Genomic DNA, 21,703 nt, shown 5'->3' with positions numbered 1-21,703 from the left:
TGCCTCAACACACCACCATTTTAGACCACAACGCCTATGGATGCTCATGAGCGCAAATGCGTTTGCTATTTAAACAGCATGGTGCAAAACGTCAAAATGACCTTGCATCAAGCTGAAACTAGTAAATAACATTTGCATCGCGCCATGCGCTGCATTGCGCCGGGTGTATGATAGGGCCCAATATGTTTTATTTGTCTAGAAACATTTTCTTGATTTAAGAATTTTTAGATATTTGGACCAGAAACAACACAAAAAAATCTAAGTACGAATTTTTTTTTTTTGCCGTGTACAAACACAGACTCACCTTTTTCATCTACAGCACGGTTGACATCAAAGGTCCAGTTATCCTCCCAGGTCCAGCCAGATGGGCACTCAATCTCTTTAGGGCCCAGAACTTTTTCTCCATTCTGTAAATACCAAAACGCTTTTTTCCCCCAAAGTGTACAAGTACTAGCTCCATAGAGGCCATTCGAACAGAATCACAACAATAAATTCAAACTTAAACTAAATTTGAAAATAGAAATGTGCATTGTCAAGCACTTTGTTTAGAAAACTTTAAAAAGTAATCCTCAATATTTACAGATTTACTCTCAGATTTTCAAACAGTTGCATCTCAGCCATTTTCATAACTCAGATATGATGCTAATGTTTGGCAGGTGCTTTTACCACATCGGTGTAAGTCTCTGCGGCCAGCTTCCATTCACCTCCTGGGAATCGGGTCTCATTCTCATACACCTCATCCACAAACTCTGTGTGTCCAGCATCAGCCTCGGTCAGCAGACTACCCAACCACCCCCCAAAAAAGTGTCAATGTCCATATCAAACTTTCCATGATGCCAAAAGTTATAATGGAAAAGCTATACCAGCGGTGACCAAAGTCGGTCCTGAAGGGCCGGTGTCCTGCATATTTTAGTTCCATTCCCAATTAAACACACACAAACCAGCTAAATCAAGCTCTTTATAGGTATACTAGAAACTTCCAAGGAGGTGTGTTAAAGTAGGTTGGAGCTAAAATATGTAGGACACCGGCCCTCCAGGACCGACTTTGGACACCCCTGAGCTATACAGGTGTGAAACTCAAGTCTTATTTACACCAACATGAATACTTAAAGATTGTATCTACATATTTCTATTGAAAATGATTTAAAATGACAATTTAAGTAATTTTATAGATCCTTTCAGGCAACACTAAATACAATAGTCCAGAAACAAGACAGACCATTTCTAGAATCTATTCACTGTTGCATGGCAAAATACTTGTTTTAAAAGCTCAGTTGTAGATTGACGTAACAGTAGGGAGTCTGGGCATGCATTTAAAACACTTGTCTTTCCAATTAAACCTTTTATACACTGACAATAAAACTAAATATTGAGGTGTGAACAAGCCTCAAGTTCAACATTCAGTACTGTATTTCTGCAACTCACGCTTTCTCTGGATCAACACTCCAATCACCTTCCCACTCCCAGCCAACAGGGGGCATGAAGTACTCATGCTTCAGCTTGATTTTGCCTGTAACATCAGAGAACTTGCTACGATTCAGCAGACCAGTGGTGCCCCATTTTCCCAGAACCTGAGCCTGATTTTCATACTGCAAACGGGACAAGTGATTAAAATCAGCTCCATGGTCATGACTGCATCTCTCCAAATAAAAAAAAAAAGAAAAAGAAAACACATTTACCAGCTCTGCAAATACATTGAACATCCCTTGTGCATAGTGATTGAACTTCTTTTCCTCTGTTGCCAGTCCTAACCACATGTTCACACGTATCTTAACAGGAATCTTCAAACCCTTTTTGCTGTCCATTGGATACTGTTAGGAGAATCAGTTATCATGGAGTCATTGACAGAGCAGAATAAGTCACTTTTAACAGTACTGTGATATAAACTGCCAGTATACCTGCATAAAAACAGTCTGGGTCTTCCCACAGTATTGGCCACATGCCTGCTCACAGTAGGACGAATAGAGCACTTGATGGGCTGGGATGCGGGTGTACGCTACCCTCTTCTCTCCTCTCAACATCCAGATATTGACATCAGGCATGCTGTTCTGAGGCTTTGGAAAGACATGATCTGAGATTAGATTATTATTAACATAAATGGACATTACAACATGAACTCAGAATGAACAATTCTTGTACAGCACTTACTAAGGATAGCTCAGCATTTACTAATGCATTATTAAAATCCACATTTGAGCTTTAGAACATTAGTTACTGCACTGACAGTTAACAAGAACTAACAATCAACGACTTCATCTTTTCTAAAGATGTTAATGAAAGTGAATACATAGTCTAGGGTTGCATGATTAATCAAAAAAATAAAAATAAAAAAAGATCATGATCTCAATTCATCCCCCACACGATCATTGCTCAGCAACATGGACACCTTTAAATGGTGTTGAAAGAGTCACATACTGTATTTATATGGTATAATTCCCCAAAAAATTTAATTTCTGTCTTCATGTAATGACGTATTTGTGGCCGCGAAATCAAACCCGAGCTGACCATGAAGTATGTTCACCACAGAGAGGACGTGCGTGCCATCTAATGAAGTCTACTTTAGTGAACAGAACCTCAGTAGGCTGCGAATAACAGGTATTATACATTTATTTTTTTATATTTAATGCCATGTCAGCAACCAAGGCTATTTTCAGGGCAGGAACATTTCAAAATTAGATATACAATAAATAAATAAATAAATAAATAAATAAATAAATAAACACAAATTTAATAAGATTTTTAGTGATAATTGATGATATAAATTCTAAAATCTTTCTGGTGTCACTTTGCTAAAATTGTCTGTAAGAGAGTTCATTTCATTAAAAAAAGTCTTATGGAATCATTAAAAGCTGGACAATCCAGTAAAATATGTTTCATAGTAAGTGGAATTGTGCAGTCCAAACAGTAAGTAGGGTTTTCACCTTGGAGCAAAAAAAACATGGGTTATTCTTGTATGTCCAATACGACATCTAGTAAAAAACACTTGATCAAATCTAGCCTTAAAATTCTGTTTGAGATTTCAGGTTGGATTCCATATAATTTATTATTTTCCAATACATCCCGTTCCTCTTGCCACTTGTTTAAAATGTAAATATTGATAAAAGGTCCCATCTCTGATAGAGGAATTTGGCATGTTTACTACTTGCTTCAAAGCATCTTTAGCAGCTGCATCAGCTCGCTCATTTCCTGAAAGCCCAACATGTCCTGGAATCCAGCAAAAAATTAAGTAATAAAACCGATTTTGTAGTTGGTGAACTTTAGTTAAAATATTATCAATCAAAGGATGATCTTTTTTTTTTTTTAAAAGATTCCATAACTTGGAGGCATGATTTGGAGTCTGTAAAAATGATACATTTCTTTTGTTGGACATTTTCTATATATTCCAAAAAGTAAAGCACGGGCTTCAGCTGTGAATATTGTGCATTCTTTAGGCAGACTGATTCCATAACGTTGTTGCCCAGTTACCATAGCTGCTGCTACGCCATTTTCCACCTTTGAACCATCTGTAAAAATAGGTGAGTGTTGAGAATATTGGCTTCTAATATCCAAATATTGCTGCCTATATACATTAGGATGAGTTGTGTGAATAACAGGTAATAGGCAGTGAAAGTGAAACCGAAAGGAGAATAAACGTTTAACAACGTTAATATAACTACTCTAGCCTATATACTGTAACATTGAATATAGTGCAAAAGGTAATCTGATAATGACAAAGGTCTCATTTTACCAGTAAAAAAAACGATCTAATAATGTTGACAATGACAGATTGCAAGTATATGTCTCACACATAATAATTCAGCATTATAATTATGAACAGTTGTATTGTGATGTAATCACTTTACTGTGAATTAACAACCAGGACATATTTAAAAAGTCTATTTAAGTTCACCATTCCAAGTCATTCCAAGTACAAAATTAAGCATTTTAACCAACAATATACCTACACATAGGCTAATACTGTCGTTTTACCATATGTTTGAGAATAACAATAATAATAGGATACTCATATTAAACTTTATTTTGCATCTACAGAATCATGAGAAAAAAGTGATCATTATTTTAAACAAAGTAAAATGATTCTTATTTTAGCCACAATCGCACAGCCCTAACATAGACTGTAAATGATGCTTTTTTTCATTGTTTGAATATATTTGAGAAAAAACATAAACATTGATAAATCACAAGTGTGCGAGCAATAGATATTTATGCATTTCATTCAAGTAAAGGACCTGCATACTTGCATTCATTTTGAGGTGATTATTTCCCATTATTATTCCACCTTTTATGACCTGTAAATACTACCAGAGCACATATGAGCAGCTGAGAAAGTGTTTTTTTTTCACCATTACACACTGGTTGTTTACATACACACTGTGCACAGTGTTCAAACAACATGCAAAAGAGAATTTTGTATAATAGGTCCAGTTTAATTTAGGTTAAATTAAAGCAATAATTATTACAGACTGGTGTCTGAAAAATAACATCAGAAAAATGTTGAAATAACAGGAAATTACGTACAAAGTATACTACAAATCCCTCTGCATATTAACAACTGTAGCTCCATTCCTACACACAAACTCGTTGTACACACAAATCAAGCATCATACCTCCTCTGCGAGTTGCCTGAGTTTCTCAAGCCAGCCTTCAATGATAGTCAAGCACTTATTAACATCTGTGGCCTCTTCAAACAAGCGCTTGGCCCCTTCCATGATGCCCTCCAGGGCCTTATCCCGTAACTTCTTTATCTGAATATCCAGTGACGTGAGATTGGGCTTCCCTTCCAGGTCAGGAATTTTTAAGCTGAGTACACAGGAGATAAAACATGTATTAAAAATAATATCTTACATGCAAGAAAGTTACTAATTTTCCAACAGAAAACTTATAAAAAATGCATGTAGTGGCATGTTAATGATGACCTATAGAGGATATTACCTGCTGATATCTTCCATTAACTGGTTGATGAGCTTTAGCCAGATTTCTACTAGTCGTGCATCTGTAGCTTTGGACTGTACTGCAAACTTTAATGCATTGATGTTTGTTTGCTGCAAAAGAAGGAATTGTGTTTGATGCGCAAAGAATAAATACATTCAATGCATACTAGTAGTGTAATGGTAAACAAAAATTACAGCTCTATATGTACCTCGATTTTAAAGAAACACAGATCAGTAGGATTTCATTAAAGCATGGGAAAAACTAAACATAGCATTGCTTCTTTTTTATTAAACATCATAAAATGTTTCTGTGTCTTTATTATTATTATTATTATTCATTCATTCATTCATTCATTTTCTTTTCAGGATTGTTCCTTTATTAATCTGGGTTCACCACAGCGGAATGAACCGCCAACTTATCCAGCATAAGTTTTACGTAGCGGATGCCTTTCCAGCTGCAACCCATCAATGGGAAACACCCATACACTCATTCATACACATACACTACGGACAGTTTAGCTTACCCAATTCACCTATAGCGCCTGTCTTTGGACTTGTGGGGGAAACCAGAGGCATTTTTATTATTAAAAATTCTTAAGATCAAAAACTAATTATCTCCTATACAATTTTTTTATTTGATTATCTGCACATTACCATGATATTTTAGGTTACAAAAATTAATTTTACATTTAAGAACTGATAATCAAGAGATTTAAGTTAAATCCAGAAATTTCAAAATTAACAGTTCTACACATGCTGTACTATAGAATGCATTTGTCCAGTACACAAGAGGTACACCTAAAATAAAAACTGTATGTGTTTGATTACACTACTAACCCATGAGCAAATTTAAAAAAACATTTACTTACCAAACGGTTAGATATATACAGAAGGATATTCAGGGAGTCTAACCGGTGACTGATATCCTCCCAAAAAGAAGTAACGGCAACTACAGGTTTAGTGTCACCCCAGGGCAGGTAGTAGTAATTATTACCTGAAAGGACCAAATTAAAAACTCAGTTTCACAGATACTATATGTATTTGCTCATCTGTAACAAAATCAAATATATTCAATGAGCCTCACCATCAAAAACAGCACAGCTGTACTGTGTAGTTGAAGCCAGAGGTTTGCACGTTAGGTCCATCTTGTTTCCATAGTTGCCGATGCTAACTTCAAACTGAATGGGCTCTCCGGGTTCTTGGATCATAGTAGCACTGTGAAACACTGCACACAGACAATACTTCCTCCTGCGCTGATATTTCTAAATATAAAATGAACGAAAAAAAAAAACTGTGAATAAATGTTTCAAGTGGAAAAAAGGCATTGAAAGCAATAAAAATTCAAAGAGCTTCACTTGAACTACTAAGATATCATCGCTTGATATTTCTTCCACAGATTTGTCAGTCTTTCCATCAAGTTTTGTAGAGAGTTCAACAAGAATTCTCCCTCGATAAGCCGCTCCTTCACCCTACAAATGATCATACATTTTTAGCCTCTTTGAAACGATTTTTCAATATTGTATTAAATATTATCGACATTTTTACTGGTCACTACCAATGTTTTTTTTAGTGAATTGAACTTGGGACAGGAGACTTAAAATGTATTATTTCACTTACCTTGCCTAGATTAAGGTCATCATATTGATCAGGTAAACCTGAGAACTCTCTCAGGCTGCCATAAAGATTTATATAGCATGGCCCAAAGGTAGGCAGGAAGCCAATCCCAGATTCTCCAGTTTCTCCTGTGGAAAACATGATCAATAAATTGTTGCCAGTGACATTATATTAGTTAGATCACCTTTAGTGTGAGGTTTGTTAAAGCATCCCTGAGACTTTTATGTTAGTAGTTTGGTTAGTATAGCAAAATTGAAATGATTGATCATTAAAGTCATGCTGTGATTTCAACTATACTGTATGGACAGGGTTGCTGATGGGTGTCATCACAATATGATTATACATAACAGATTTACAAAGGTTTCCATTAAGTTTTTCTAAAGTCTCTAATGTTTACCAGTGCTGCATTTACTTGATAAATAATACAATAGAAACGGTTAAATTGTAAAGTATTTAACATGTCAGTGTCACAAATATGAATGTTAATTTAAAATGTCTGAATTCTAACTTAACCAATTTGAACATTTCCTTGGTGAATAAAATTATAAAAGAATAGATTACTCTAACATTTAAATTGTAGTGTCACAGCTTATACAGTATATTAATGTTGCTTGAACAGCAATATAGAATACCTTGTGAAAGATCATGACACTGAAGACTGGAGAAATGATGCTGATATTTTGCTTTGCTATCACTGGCATAATTTAAATATATTGAAACATAACCGTTCTTTTAAATAGTATAATTTTACCATTTTATTATCAAATAAATACAGCCTTTATAAGCATTAGTGAAAAAAACTTAATTGTACAAACTTTTGCTCAGCAGTGTTTGTGAGATGTTTAATTAAGCCATGCTATTTTATTGAGGTGATTAAGGTTAGAGTGCATCGTAACGTTTAAAAGCTTGATGTGCAACTAAATGTTGCCACAGATAGCATAAGTGGTCTGTTCTTATGCTAACCCAAAGAGCATATGCTGCAGGCATTTATAAATTGCAATGTAACTTGCAACCCCTTGGGTACCGCACCCTTTCAGAACAATACAAATATAAAAATAAAAGCTTAAAAGTATAAGCATTTTATAGATCTTAAAAGTACTTCCTTTTAACTAGAATATTCCTTAATGTATAAATTGATAGGTTTGGACACAAGGGATTGCAGATCTGGAATCAACGCAAATATGCAAACTTTACTTGCTGAAAATTCATCTCCTGGATGATCCTCTATCACAAAGAAAAAAAAACGAACAAAATAATATTCAAGAATGAAACCTCAAATGTTCAGGATATGGCCTATTCAGTTGAAAATTAAAAAGGTCATTTTTTAAAGGTATTTAAAGGAATTTTGTACCTTCACTTTCTCCACCAGAGGACGCTATTTTGGTCAGATCCAGATATGTGGTGCCAATGGTGTCATTCCTAGTGAGGCGATCCCTGAGAAGAAGTGGGAGTTAGCTTATTTCCAGTGTGTCACAGAATCAGTCTGGCTAGGGGTATTCTCAGTTTTTCCACTGTTCCCCAAGCAGCTGTATGGTTTATGGGGAGGAATGCGTTGTGGGAGAGGGTGGGACAGCCCTGTTATGACTCATACTGCCTGCCTGCGTCCTCCCAAATCAAAACACTGACCAAACTCTAACTCCCAGCTCACATTTTTAACTCCCAGCTTACAGAGGGATTTCTCTCAGTACAGATTTGAAAAGTTTGTATCTGCTGTGAATTTACAACCTCTTCACCATGCCAAGATGCTCACCAGTCATACACAGTCAGCTTGATTCTTTCACACATGGATGGAAACTGTAAAGTAATCAGAAGTATTTCAAATGGGAAACGGCAAAGAACTAGCAAAATATTGATTAATAATGTTTTTATAAATCTAGTCAATTACCTTGACCTGCAGATTGAGTTGTTGGTTCCACTCTGGGTTTGCGTTCTTCTCAATTATTTGTGTACAGAGCTGAAAAATATGTAACTGTAGTTTAGACAAGTCTAACACAGGTAAGATGGGAATCATTATTGCTGCATGCCTGACTACCTTTTTGCCAGCAAACCAGGCCTCAACAAATGGATCCACTAGGTTTTTCTTGTTTACTTGACCCCCAAATGCTTCTTTTAAAGACTGGGTAATGGAGTCATCCACTGAAAACACAATTTCAATGTTACAACCGTCGCAAACGTTTTGAAACTGTATTTATGTCACAGACTGGGAAAAGAAACGGTTTAGTACAACTTATGGAGTAAATACAATGTTTTTATATTAAATCTAAATATATTCCACTACTTTTACTAGCTAAGACTTTAGAAAATTCACAAACAGCACATTAATATCAGAACTTCCATCACTTTATTTCATTCCTATTTTAAATATTAACATGTAACCATATATTAAACACTTAGTCAAAAACAACTTATGAGAACAAAAGCAACCAAATCATCAAAAGAGCAAACATTACACACTATTAAACGTTTGATTCAGTTTAATACATAACACAGAGCAAGGTTTTATTAAAATAAATGAGCAGAAAAAAAATGCAGACATAAAATGGCGCTAATAATGGGCAAAGAGATGACACTAAATTTAGAAGTTTCTTGAAAATACAGATTCTCTTATTTTAACATCTGTTAGTCAACTAGGGGAGATGTAAACAAACAGTATTTAAATTTTATAGCTTCCTCTGCTTTGAAGTCTTTGGACTGTGGGAGGAAAGTGGAGCCCCCAAAGTAAACCCACGCTGACACAGGGGGAACATGCAAACTCTACACAGAAAGACCTCCCGTTCCTGCTGGGTCTTAATCAGGGAAGTTAGTTGCTGCTGTGACAAAACAGCCACTATCAGACCACAAGAAGCTAAGAGAGACAAATTTCCACCTGGTGTTATAATCTTTTTTCTTTTGAACACTTTAATTGAGATGAGATTCTATGGTGCACGTATGGATTTTTTTCTGATCTTTTAAATCTGTATTGAGAAATAAGCTGCAGTTTTTATTTCTGCTCTGACAGCCACCAAAATATCCAGAAAGCAGTGGGTTTGTATTAAAATCCGGAATGGTAATATAAATGTTTTGTATTGGTAGGTAGTGGTTTCTTTTTCTTTGTAATGCACGATTAAGAAAAATAGATATAATTATGGAGTTTGAGAAAATATAGGGGGTCACTATTTTCTATATTAGTGGTGGGTCATTATCGGTGTTAATGTGATGTGAGATGTAACGAGAGACTCTTATTGCGCAAAAAAAAAAATTAATCACCGTTAATCTATTCTCAAAGTTGGGTTGGGAGCTGGGTCTATTCTACGCAAGCTATGATGACTTTCACCTTGATATTTAGCATCGATGTATACCTGACCGGTGAGCCATCTGACAAATAAGTGCCCTTCTAAATTAAATCAGCAGGATGCCCGTCTGGATCTTTCACTTACTTTGAAGACACTGTCTACGTTTACATGGACATCTGTAATCTAGTTATGTGCCTTAATAGACAAAAAATATAATTAAGGTGTTTACGTGAAGCGCTTTCATGTAAGAGTTTCCTGTAATTTTGGGTGACTTTAACTGCAGTTTCACATTCACTCATGAACATTTTATTCATGCCCCCGTGACAAACTGGGGTATTAGATGCAAATAAGGAGTAAGGACTGGTGAGAATGTTATGGAATTTAATAACGCATGCCGAATGGAAAGAAAAAAAACTTCTGCATTTCGCGATGTGTAACATAAACAATTAATTATTTCTTAGCCACACATTTTAAATGTGTCAAAGCAACCAAAATATAGCTGTATACTACACTTTTTTTTATTTAACACAAACATATGCACAGTAATCTGTCCTATCTAAAGGTCCCAGATCACAAGTTAACTACACATAAATGGGGAGTTAATCTCTCATTAAAGCAATGTTATTGCAAAAAATGATAAATAAACCATATAAACGCAAAAGAAAGCAGGTAAAGAACATACCGTGTGATAATGAAAGGATGATCACACACACGGGTAATGTTAGACCCGTAAATAATTTGTTCAAAGAATGGTTAAAGCGAAAGCAACTGGCGCTGCTTACAGTAAGTCAATTCTGGAAATCTTGAAAGTAGCAGGACTGTGGGTACATGTTCATCACTTTTTGTCTATTCTATTTGAAAGAAAACCGATCGCACCAGTTGTGTTTCTAGACACAGTTGCGTCACGAAAGGAAACGGGAGTGCACACGCATTATAAACAGTTGCGCGCATCACCTCAGCTGTTAGTGCGAGTGATTATCCCCTCATTCGTTATTCACCTGCTTTGCTCGCGAAAAGTTGTGAACGCAATTATTTTTGTCAGTCGTGTTGCTTCTCAATTCTAAGATCGCCTTTGCATGCATATTGGACCATCTTTATTGTCGAACCCTCCTTTTAATAATTATTATCTGGGAAAATAATTTTCAACCAGCCAAAATGGCTAGTGGGAGTGTGTGTCTTACCCGTTACCACTGAAATCTACTCGAATTTTGGTGGGTGTAAATGTAAAGCCCTGTGTGTGTGTGTGTATATATATATATAAATAAATATATATATATATAAATATATATATATATATATATATATATATATATATACATATATATATATATATATATATATATATATATATATATATATATATACTGAACTTTACCAGAATACAGTATGTCCTATGCTGTGACATAACAAACATAATGTAATAACTTGACTTATCTTCATATAGTACTAACTATTCACACACAAAAAAAAAAAAAACAACTACAATTTATTTTATAGTGGTTCCAAGAACGTTAAATATGTGAAAAGTTAACAAAAACTTTTTAAAGGTAAAATTGTCTTGAAACTAGCAGATAGTGTCACAAAATGTGGGCTGCACGGTGGCACAGTGGGTAGCTTGATCAACTCACAGCCAAAAGGTCACTGGTTCGAGCCTCGGCTGGGTCAGTTGGTGTTTCTGTGTGGAGTTTGCATGTTCTCCCCATGTTTGCTTGGGTTTCCACCGGGTGCTCCGGTTTCCCCCACAGTCCAAAGACATGTGGTATAGGTGAACTGGGTAAGCTAAATTGTCCAGTGTGTGACTAGATGTGTATGGATGTTTCCTAGTGATGGGTTGCAACTGGAAGGGCATATGCTGCTTAAAATATATGCTGGATAAGTTGGCGGTTCGTTCCGAAGTGGCGACCCCAGATTAATAAAGGGACTGAGCCAAAAAGAAAAATGAATGAACGAATGTCACAAATTGTAGTAAGTTCATATGTTTTTTTGGAAATATGAATTTAAAATCCATATTAAAAAAGCCATTTACTAAAATAGCCACTTGTAAAATTAGGCCTGAGGTATTTATTGATTTTTTTTTACTTTTTAAATTTATAAGAGTTGTAATTTATTGAACCATGCTTGAGGCAATCACATCATATGATTTTTAAAATAATTCTTATAACAAGAGGTCCATGCAAAACAAGGAAATGTTTAATCATTAACTGCATTTTACATGATGACAATATTAATTATATTCATTTTATGTCATGTGTGAAAATGTAAAAATGAAATGTCATACATACAGTGCAATCAGAATTATTCAACCCCCTGAATTATTAGCCCCCATGTTTATTTTTCCCCCAATTTCTGTTTAACGGAGAGATATTTTATTTCAACAAATTCCTAAACTTAAGTTTTAATAACTCATTTCTAATAACTGATTTATTTTATCTTTGCCATGATGACAGTAAATAATATTTTACTAGATATTTTTCAACACACTTCTATACAGCTTAAAGTGACATTTAAAGGCTTAACTAGGTTAATTAGGTTAACTAGGCAGGTTAGGGTAATTAGGCAAGTTATTGTATAACGATGGTTTGTTCTGTAGACTATTGAAAACAATATATAGCTTAAAGATGCTAATAATTTTGACCTTAAATTTTTTTTTCTTTTTTTTATTAAAAACTGCTTTTTATTCTAGCCAAAAATAAAAGCAAATAAGAGTTTCTCCTGAAGAAAAAAATGTTATCATCCTGTAAAAAATTTCCTTGCTCTGTTAAACATCATTTGGGAAATATTTTAAAAAAGAAATAAAAGGGGGTTGAATAATTCTGATTGCAACTGTATATGCCTCAAAAGTTTTAATTCTAAATTCTGTCTGAATAGCATACTTCGACAACACTTCTTGTGGCATTTAAGAATTAGGTCAGTTGAATGAAAGGCTGAATGTACTGAAGTTGTGTATGGCTGTTTCTCTCAGCAGGTGAGGGTCAACATCTCCAGTGACTCAACAGTTAATAGCAGAAAATGATTTTAGGTCAGCTAGTGCAATGCACCTTGACACTTCAAGATGTAATCTAATTGTGCCAGTTCAACATCAACAGAGTGACCATTTCCTAGACATTTCCCCAATCATATCAAGCAAAGGCTGCTTGATGTGCTACCTTAGAAAACAAACACATAAGAGTAACATACTCTGTGGGATGTCCTCAGCGCGAAACACTTTGAGTTTAAGCGTAACCCATCTCAGAGCAACGCCAGCTGGCAGCAGCAGGTTGCTCTCCACATCATCCTTATCACTGTCCTGCTCTTTCTTTTCCACCTGACAAACAGACATGAACCAAGGACACAATATTAAACAGCTTAAACAGGGACAGTTTACAGGAGGACATTTAAACCAAAATCCACATATACCAAATAAAAACCTATTCATATCAAGGATTATAATGAGACCAATTTTTGAATCCATTTAGCCAATCTCTGGTACTGGCGGGAGAACTTGCAGGCTAGCATGAACCATTGAATCGGATTAGACTACTATCATCCCACTCAAAAATGACAAAAGAGTTTCCATAATTTTCCTATTTAAAACTCAAACTTTTGAATTACATTGTTACAAGTTCGACAGAAAATGAAAGTTGCTATTTTCTAGGCTGATATGGAGAAACAATCATCTCTAGATCATCCTGTGTAATAATCATGGAATTTTGGCTGCAGCAGGTGCACTGATATTATCAGCGGTGGAAAGAGTACTGAAAATCCATGCGCAAATAAAAGAACCATTACTTGCCTGAAAACTTAGTGTAAGTAATAATATCTGTTGTAAATATTACTGAAAGTATGAGTAAAAAGTAGACCTTTTACCAAAAGTACTCGAGTAGCGTGTAGTGATTATTATACTGTAAAAAGCTGATGCGTTTACATCTAATTTGTGGATGTGTGCAAACGTAACATTCTGTAGTGCATCTAGTCAATGCCCAGCAGACGCCATAAGACATTAATATTAGGTTAGATTCAGGTTGTGACGTCAGGTGAACAAAATTCAGATTATGTCTAATGTCTACCCAACATTTAAGGACAACATTAAAGGTCGTTTATTATGATAGAATTTACCTTCTATGTGTGATTTGATTGGACAGGAATCACAGGACTGAATTTTCTAATCTCCATAGACAAGAAAAAGTAAAGTAGTGACTGCAAGTTGAAGGAAAGGAGTAAAAGTATTGATACAGAACTAAGAATGTACTCAAGGGAAAGTACACGTTTTTAAAACTACTTAGTTAATTACAATTTCTGAAAAAAACTACTCAATTACAGTCATTTGAGTATTTGTAAGTAGTTACTTTACACCACTGGATATTATGCAGTGAAAATTCACTGAAAATTCCTTACTTCCTTACTTACACTTGCAACAGCAGTTGGAATCTATGTAATATCACCATGATATGGCAGCAAACTTTATTAATGATTAAAAGAGGAATAAGAGCATTATTCCTAGCCTATAGATTCCGCCAGTCTTCGTACATGTAACTACAGAAGAGTTAAGCCTTATATAGAAAAATTCATGAAACTCTGTTTTTGAAAATGTTGTGGGAGATGCTAATTATCAAATCGGATTCAATGACCTATGCTAAGCTAAACTAAAAGTGATACCAGAGCGCTTGAACTCTGGTTCCTTTAACAATTATAGTATTATTTTCACTTCCAAAACACCTTTCTTCAACTGACAATTAAATTCTTCTTACTATAACAAACATTTAAAGTATAAGCAAAACTGCATCATATGTTAATAACAAAATGTATTGTTGTGGATATTGTTATAGCTATTTTAACAGTTTTTATATTTTATAGTGGGAATAAACATTAAAATTGTACTTCATCAATACACAGTGCAAAACCACTAATGTACACTCAGTGGACGTACCGGCGGTTCATCTCCAGTTCCCACCACAAACATGCTAACTTTAAGATAACCCTTTGCTCCCGAGCTTGAGTCGTCAGGGTCATTCAAGAGAATCCATTTCTTCATGATACAGTGAGCTAGGGTAGAAAAACAACTTTAAATATCTTTTTAACTACAGGTAAATATATGATGAATCTTTTGTAATTGTCAGAAGAGTACCTTGTTCATCATAGATGTAACCAATATCAAGCTACAAATAGAAGAAAAAGAACCTCATAAGTCAGGAATTAGAGTGTGAGACCAATTTAGGGGTTGAAACGGTATAATAATTCACTGAAATACCTTGAATTCACCCATGAGACAGTCTGCTCTAAAAGAAGAAGAGTTATACACCTGTAGAAAAGAAAAAAAAAACATCACAAATCAACTGTGCATTACTTGATCTCTATTTCTATTAAATATATACATTATTATGAACACAAAAAAAGAAAATGTGACCAATAGTTTCTTTCTTACCCGAAAGCTTATAACTTCATCGAACAGTTCAGATGGCAACATGTTGATGTTAAAAAAGAATATCTGTAAAGAGTCGTATATTAATATATATTATTATATGTTAACCAAATTATTTATAATTAAGTATGAGTACTTTGTCAATGAGAATTTTACATACATTTTATGAAACTGAACCAAATATATAAAGGAAAAAGTAGCCAACTTAGTTAATAAGTAACTTTTAAAAAATCATTTTAAATATGGTTATTTAAAAAATAAAAAAATTAAACGATACAAAACAACAAAACACCAATTGTATACCTCATCAAAGTAAGGGTTATTCCCCTTCCTGATCCTTGTCCTGTGTGTTTCTCCACAGACATGCACTTTGACCACTGGTTTGATGTTATTTCCTGGCAACTGACGCCCCTCAATCACCCGCACACGGATCTTTCATAAAAAAGGCATTTTAAAGTGAGTGATATAACTTGGAAATTGAAGAGACACTGTATTTGTAACTATGACTATAAGACACACTTGTACCTGAAAGTCCTGAGGTTTATTAGCCAGATTATTACGGTTCCTGGACCTAAGCTGAAGTTTCTGGCCTGGCTCACCAGGGGACGTGAACGCACCCCGTGACCCAGCATCAGGGGCATCTCCTGCTTCACCTTCAGCTGATCACACCGAAAAGTAAATGAGGTTTAATGCTGCAAATCATGTGTTAGTCACAGATACGTCATACAGCAAAATAGCACAAAGCTAAAACTTCACAGTTTTCACAGATTCCCACAGTTGGTTTGTAATCATAAAGATTAGGGTTGCACAATACTGTTTATTATTTCAGCAATATGATATAATACAGTATGTGCATCCACAATAATCAGATTGCATGATCTGCAATGTTACCAATTAATAATAATGATTGTATTATAGATGACGAGGAGCATTTGAACAGTTGAATAAATTCATGATTTGTGGAGTCATTGCAAAGAAAAAATGTATTGTATTTATGTACATGTATGATAAAGACTTGACAGTGTTATTTTATATGTAATTATTCAATGTGTATCTTAATTTTACTAGACTCCCAAAATCATAAAGCACTGTGTACTTTATTTGTATGTTTGCTCTACTGTATTTATCAATGCTTGTGTTTGGCTTATTATATTTTATGACCCCCACAAATGTGTGTGCATATATACACATATACATAGAAGAAATACATAGAAATGTTTGCTCTTGATTTATGTCAGTTTATTCCAATATGATGCACACCTAGTAAAGTGTATATACTTTAAACTTTAAAGTATCTATTAACAATGTATGTCTTTACCTATGCCATCAGAGACGCATTAAGACAAAACTTAACTAACCTGTGTTTCCACCAATGTTTCCATCTTGTTGATCAAGTGGGTTCGCTACAGCACCGGCAGGTGGCTCATATCCAACCGTCATGCTGATGGTTCCCTAAAAAAAAATGCAGGCACTTTTTTCATATTAAGGTGTCAAAAAATAAATAAATAAAATAAAATAAAAAAAATAAATCACCCAAGCAGTTCACTATTCGGTGAACTCTCAATGGTGTTTTCTCAGCTCTGTATGCTGCTTAAAGTGTAACCATCTCTCATGTGTGAATATATTTGCATATACGGATTCAACTGGATGACTCTGATCTGGGAACAATTTGCACACACCTACGTAGTTGGATATGATGAACACTTCACCATGAAACCATTTGCATACAATTTTTGATTGGATATGATAAAGGCCAAGAGGCTGATGTGTGTCTAATATTATTGTTTCTAATAATATTCTATTGACTATGACTTCTATATATACACAAACATGCTCTTCTTTGTATGCATTATAGACTTTATAGACTGCGGATTTGCTGTGGTTGATGTTCAGACTGTCCTCTATCTGTGTAGCAGTTTTCTAAAGTAAATAAATAGTAAAATAAATAAAATAATAAAACAAAATAAATCCATTTTCACTTATTTTCTTTTTAAAATAGTTAGATTTCAGTTCTGTCTGCTAGCAAAGAAAAGTTAACAAGAAAGCATGCAGACAGTTGTTAAAAAAATGAAATTGGTGTCAGTTGTGATTTTTTTTTTAAATGCATTTTTGGATTGGTCCATATTTTACCCAAATTTACAAGAAAACAAATATGCATTTAATTTGCTATAAAATATTCTGTTTTAAAATATCTGATTTTGCTGATCAAATATTTTAAACTGATGCAACAATATTTTTTGGTAGCCAAATGAATTATCAAATTCTATATTATATATAATAAAAAAAAATCATACAAAAGATTCGAATTTGTAGGCATTATTAAACTATAATATTAATAATACTATAATAAAAACTAAAATATGCTAAAAATGTAATAAAACGGACAAATAAAACGCATTGTCTTTTGTGCAATTAGATATAGGAGAAAAAGAGAGAGAAAGGATTACTCACCCCTATGCTCTTTCCATTTTCATCCACCAGAGTCAAGTTTTTGACTGGGAGAGACTTAACTTGACTACTGGCTAGGTCTTTTAAAAAGACCTTTGCAGAACCAATTAATCTAAAACAAACAAAAAGATGATTGAAATGAGGCTGACTGATCTACCAGAACTTCGGAAAAACATAATATCCATCTTATATAGAGTATGCTGCTATGTAAAATGTTTGATTGTTCATTTTCACTTGAAAAAACATTTGAAGAAAGTGCACCATGAAATCAAACTTGCTATAATTTATATTCTTGGCCATACTAAGAGGAATTCATCAAGTAAGAAGATTAATATTGTTTTGTTTTAACTTCCTCTGTATAATATGTTGCATAATATTTTAATTGCCAAAACAAAAAGCTTTTCCTTCCAGATGACATCACAAATGCCTTTTACTTTTCTAACTTTAATCTTCAAAATAAATAAAAGAAAATTGGGAAATGTTTCAAATCATGGAAGTAAAATGAATTGCATGAATGGATATTGACTGCTAACAAACATAGGAGGTGGCAACAAATGTGTAAATATATCCATGCTTTGTGTTCTGTGAGGTCACAAGAGAGATCTCCTCCATAAGTAAATAATGCCATTCTGTAAATGAGACACTTAATAGTTCAGCATCCAGGAACACCCTCAAAAACCATGTTCCATCTGAACATAGAAATGTTTGCTCTTGATTAATAATTCTGAATTTACAAACAACAGCACCGCCGGCGTTTATCTTCTGAAAACATTCACATGTTAGCTCTACTCACTTGACTGGTGTTTTCATGTCACAATAATTAAAAGGGTGCGTCCACAAACATTAGGCATAGGCACACTTCAAGACTCACTTGACAGCACCCATGAAACAACGCCAGGCAAGCCAGATTTTATTCAGAGCATGAGTGTAACACAACCATAAATTGAGGGTTGAAGTCTAAGTTTTTAAACATTTAAAAGTGTCCAATGATGGAGAAGTCCCGATGTTCAAAGGCAGGCTGTTACAGAGTTTTGTGGCTGAAACAGAGAAAGTTTGATCACTTTCTGATTTATAGCAAGACTGGGGAAAGATGAAAGAAATTGATCATTAAGATCTTAATAGTGTACAGGCTGAATATAGCCTAATAAAAAAAAAAAAAAAAAAAAAAAAAAATCACAAATACTGTCTTAGACAGAATTGTGACATGCCTTATGTGAAAAGGATCTTAAAATTCAACTAAATTTTATATGGGGTCGGTGCAACGAGGCAAGAACAGGGGAGATATGGTCACTTTTGTTAGTTCTTGTTAACAAGCTCATCTGCTGCATTCTGAACCATCTGTAACCAGAACAGTGTTGATTAAGATAAAACAATGTAGCTACAGTAATCAAACGGATAGGAAATTAAATGCATGAATTATTTCTAGAGCTTTACCATCTAAGATGAAAGAAAACTCACACAATCATAAAATTTTTTTGGGAGTTATCACTTAAGAAACCCAACTGAGTTGTAATGAATTCATTAGTATCAGCAGTACCTAATAAAAGCTGTTTGGTTTTATTGTCATTTAGTAGCAGAGAGCAGTAGCTGTCCATTTCTTGACTTCATCAGGGCATAAAAAAACGAATCATTCAATGAAGTAATTTTCTAGTTTAATTGCAAAATATAGTTGGACGTCATTGGTATAGCAATTGTGTTATGTTTCCAGAGTATTGAGCCTAAAGGGAAAATGTAGAGGGAAAACAAGATTAGATCCCTCTGCAACACTACAGTAGATATGTTTTGGGACAAAAATGTAAATGACCCAATATTTGCAGAAAAGTCCTCCTCTTTAAGATGAAGCCCAACAACACATTAGAGTCATTTTAAATGAATATGAAATTTAAAAGATCACATCTACCAAAAGTATCAATATAACTGATAGCCCAGAAAATATGGACAGCTGAATGTCATTTGCAACCCTAAGAAAATCAGTATGACTGTGTGCTCTAAAACCATATTGTAATGGGTTTGACATAAAAAAAATATCTAGATATAAAGTAAACAGAGAGTGCAGCTTTCTCCAAAACCTTTTAGATTAAGATCAAGTGGCATAAAGTTGAGGTCTTTTTATAGGGGGTGTATGACTACATCTTTGAAGCTTTCTTGTAAATATCCACTGATCTATAATAGAGAATTCTATACAGATCAGTGGAAAATCCCAATTATCAAAAAGTGTGAATTATAGCTAAGAGAGCTATTTGTGTCTAAACCTCTCTACAGTCAACAAGGCAGAACATCTGATTGACAAATAGTGAGTTTCATCTGAGAAATTTGACTGACAAACTAAGATGAAGGCACCGGCTGAAAGTTTCAGAGACCACCGGATTCTACTTTAGAACACAAAGTAAAATATTTTGAAAAATGTTGGAAACCTGTAACCATTGACTTCCATAGTGTTTGTTTTTCCCACAAGTTACAGGTTTACAGCTTTCTTCAAAATATCTTCTTTTGTTTTCATCAGAAGAAACAAGCTCACAAAGGTTAACAACTTGAGGGTGAGTAAATGGGGAGTACTTTTTCATTTTTGGGTGAACCGTGCCTTTAATGGTTTTAAAGAGAAATTTGAACCAAGTGGCCATTTCTGCAGTCAAGTTTAAGTAGCACAAATGTCTGCGGACAATATTTATAAAAACATTAAAGACTTAACAATATACTAAAGTCACTGGTTGCTATACCATTCCTATAAAAAAAATTAAAAACAACAAAAATAAACAAATAAATTAATAATAATAATAATAATAATAATAATAATAATAATAATACCTAGGTGAATGAAAAGCAATTCCTAATAAATCACAACCAATTATTAGTTCATTATAACAGAAATGTAAACAATGGAAATTATGTTTTTTATTATTATCACAATCAAAATGGGTATATCAATAAAATCTTTTTATATTGCACCTATCCTTAAAATAAAATTCACAGAAAACACTATAAACATTCAAAAAAGTTCTGGAATAAAATGTATAAAGTCAGGTAAAAATAGTCTAATAAACATGTTTCAGATGAAGTACACACTGAGTTGTTTGTGTTTGAAAAAGCCAAAATAGAATTAATGATCAATCTGGGAAAACCATTCTCCTAAAAACTTTGTATCACCACAGAATGTTGTGCTAATCAAAGGCAATTTTCATCAGTCTCCAACCTAATATTTAAAACCTGATGATCCAAGTTTCAAACAAACATGCTATGGCAAACAAAGTAAAGATAACCACACCTTCCAGCATTTCACCTCATTCTATTTCCTTTATATGCAATATTATTTCTGTGATCTTTACTGGAGGTAATGCCAAGTATGACTAATATTTACACTGGGAAGCAGTGAAGACACATCTCATCCTGCATATTAGCACACACCTGAAAGTATTTGAACAAGAATTCAACTCTAAATGAGTGTTCGCAACAGGTCTGGCTTTGCAGGAAGCAGTCATTCGACTAGATTAGTGCCATGATGCTCTTCATTTGCCAGACAGTTATACGCAACTCATTTGAAATGCTACAATGTAACTTTTGTTTCAAACAGCAAATTATGTGTGCCACAAGAATTTTGCCAAGTACGATGCTGGATCAACATCTGATTAAATCTGATTAACTTAACAATATTGCTCAAAAAGCAAGAACATGTTAGCACATAACATGTCCTATACATAAAAAATGCACAACAAAATCAAAGAATAATATAGCTATTAGATCAGGTCTATTATTATTACCAACAAAGGTTGTGTTTAAACAAAACCATTTTCAGCTAAAAATGAAATATTTAACATTGAGAAAGTTTAAAATAATAAATAACATTTAATGCATTTTAGCCATTTATTGACATAACAACAACAGTTTGGGCCTGAAAAATGCAAAATAAGGTAAATAAGTTTAAGCTGAAAGCACAAGAAAAAAATAGGACAAAGTAAAAAAGAAATGCTCATAAATGGTTCGAAATTTAATTGAAATGTTAATATGAAATATTACTGCTCTTTCAAATCTACTGGCAAAAACAA

The 21,703-nt window shown here is 34.0% G+C and overlaps 1 protein-coding gene across 4 annotated transcripts in view; it reads right to left on the bottom strand.

The window, feature by feature from the left end:
• Positions 1-21,703, bottom strand: part of myof (myoferlin) — a 43,892-nt gene that overhangs the window by 19,130 nt on the left and 3,059 nt on the right. For 2 of the 4 annotated variants that reach the window (XM_056470146.1, XM_056470148.1), the window contains exons 4-28: positions 17,667-17,775; positions 16,574-16,667; positions 15,741-15,874; positions 15,519-15,647; positions 15,219-15,281; positions 15,045-15,095; positions 14,922-14,952; positions 14,724-14,839; positions 12,995-13,121; positions 8,578-8,681; positions 8,431-8,499; positions 8,296-8,339; positions 7,897-7,979; positions 7,740-7,769; positions 6,549-6,673; positions 6,287-6,400; positions 6,016-6,193; positions 5,801-5,925; positions 4,933-5,042; positions 4,608-4,800; positions 1,899-2,054; positions 1,680-1,811; positions 1,426-1,589; positions 667-781; positions 305-407 (exon numbers count right to left, since the gene is read on the bottom strand). In XM_056470146.1, coding sequence (XP_056326121.1) covers positions 305-407; positions 667-781; positions 1,426-1,589; positions 1,680-1,811; positions 1,899-2,054; positions 4,608-4,800; positions 4,933-5,042; positions 5,801-5,925; positions 6,016-6,193; positions 6,287-6,400; positions 6,549-6,673; positions 7,740-7,769; positions 7,897-7,979; positions 8,296-8,339; positions 8,431-8,499; positions 8,578-8,681; positions 12,995-13,121; positions 14,724-14,839; positions 14,922-14,952; positions 15,045-15,095; positions 15,219-15,281; positions 15,519-15,647; positions 15,741-15,874; positions 16,574-16,667; positions 17,667-17,775 — 2,699 coding nt within the window. The remainder of the gene's footprint in view (positions 1-304; positions 408-666; positions 782-1,425; positions 1,590-1,679; positions 1,812-1,898; positions 2,055-4,607; positions 4,801-4,932; positions 5,043-5,800; positions 5,926-6,015; positions 6,194-6,286; positions 6,401-6,548; positions 6,674-7,739; positions 7,770-7,896; positions 7,980-8,295; positions 8,340-8,430; positions 8,500-8,577; positions 8,682-12,994; positions 13,122-14,723; positions 14,840-14,921; positions 14,953-15,044; positions 15,096-15,218; positions 15,282-15,518; positions 15,648-15,740; positions 15,875-16,573; positions 16,668-17,666; positions 17,776-21,703) is intronic. The other 2 variants (XM_056470147.1, XM_056470149.1) reach the window with 1 other exon arrangement.

The sequence above is a fragment of the Danio aesculapii genome, chromosome 12 (assembly GCF_903798145.1).
Source record: "Danio aesculapii chromosome 12, fDanAes4.1, whole genome shotgun sequence".
In the NCBI taxonomy this organism is placed as follows: Eukaryota; Metazoa; Chordata; class Actinopteri; order Cypriniformes; family Danionidae; genus Danio; species Danio aesculapii.
Note: the sequence above shows the minus strand (reverse complement) of the source record. Positions and strands in the feature narration are given on the sequence as shown.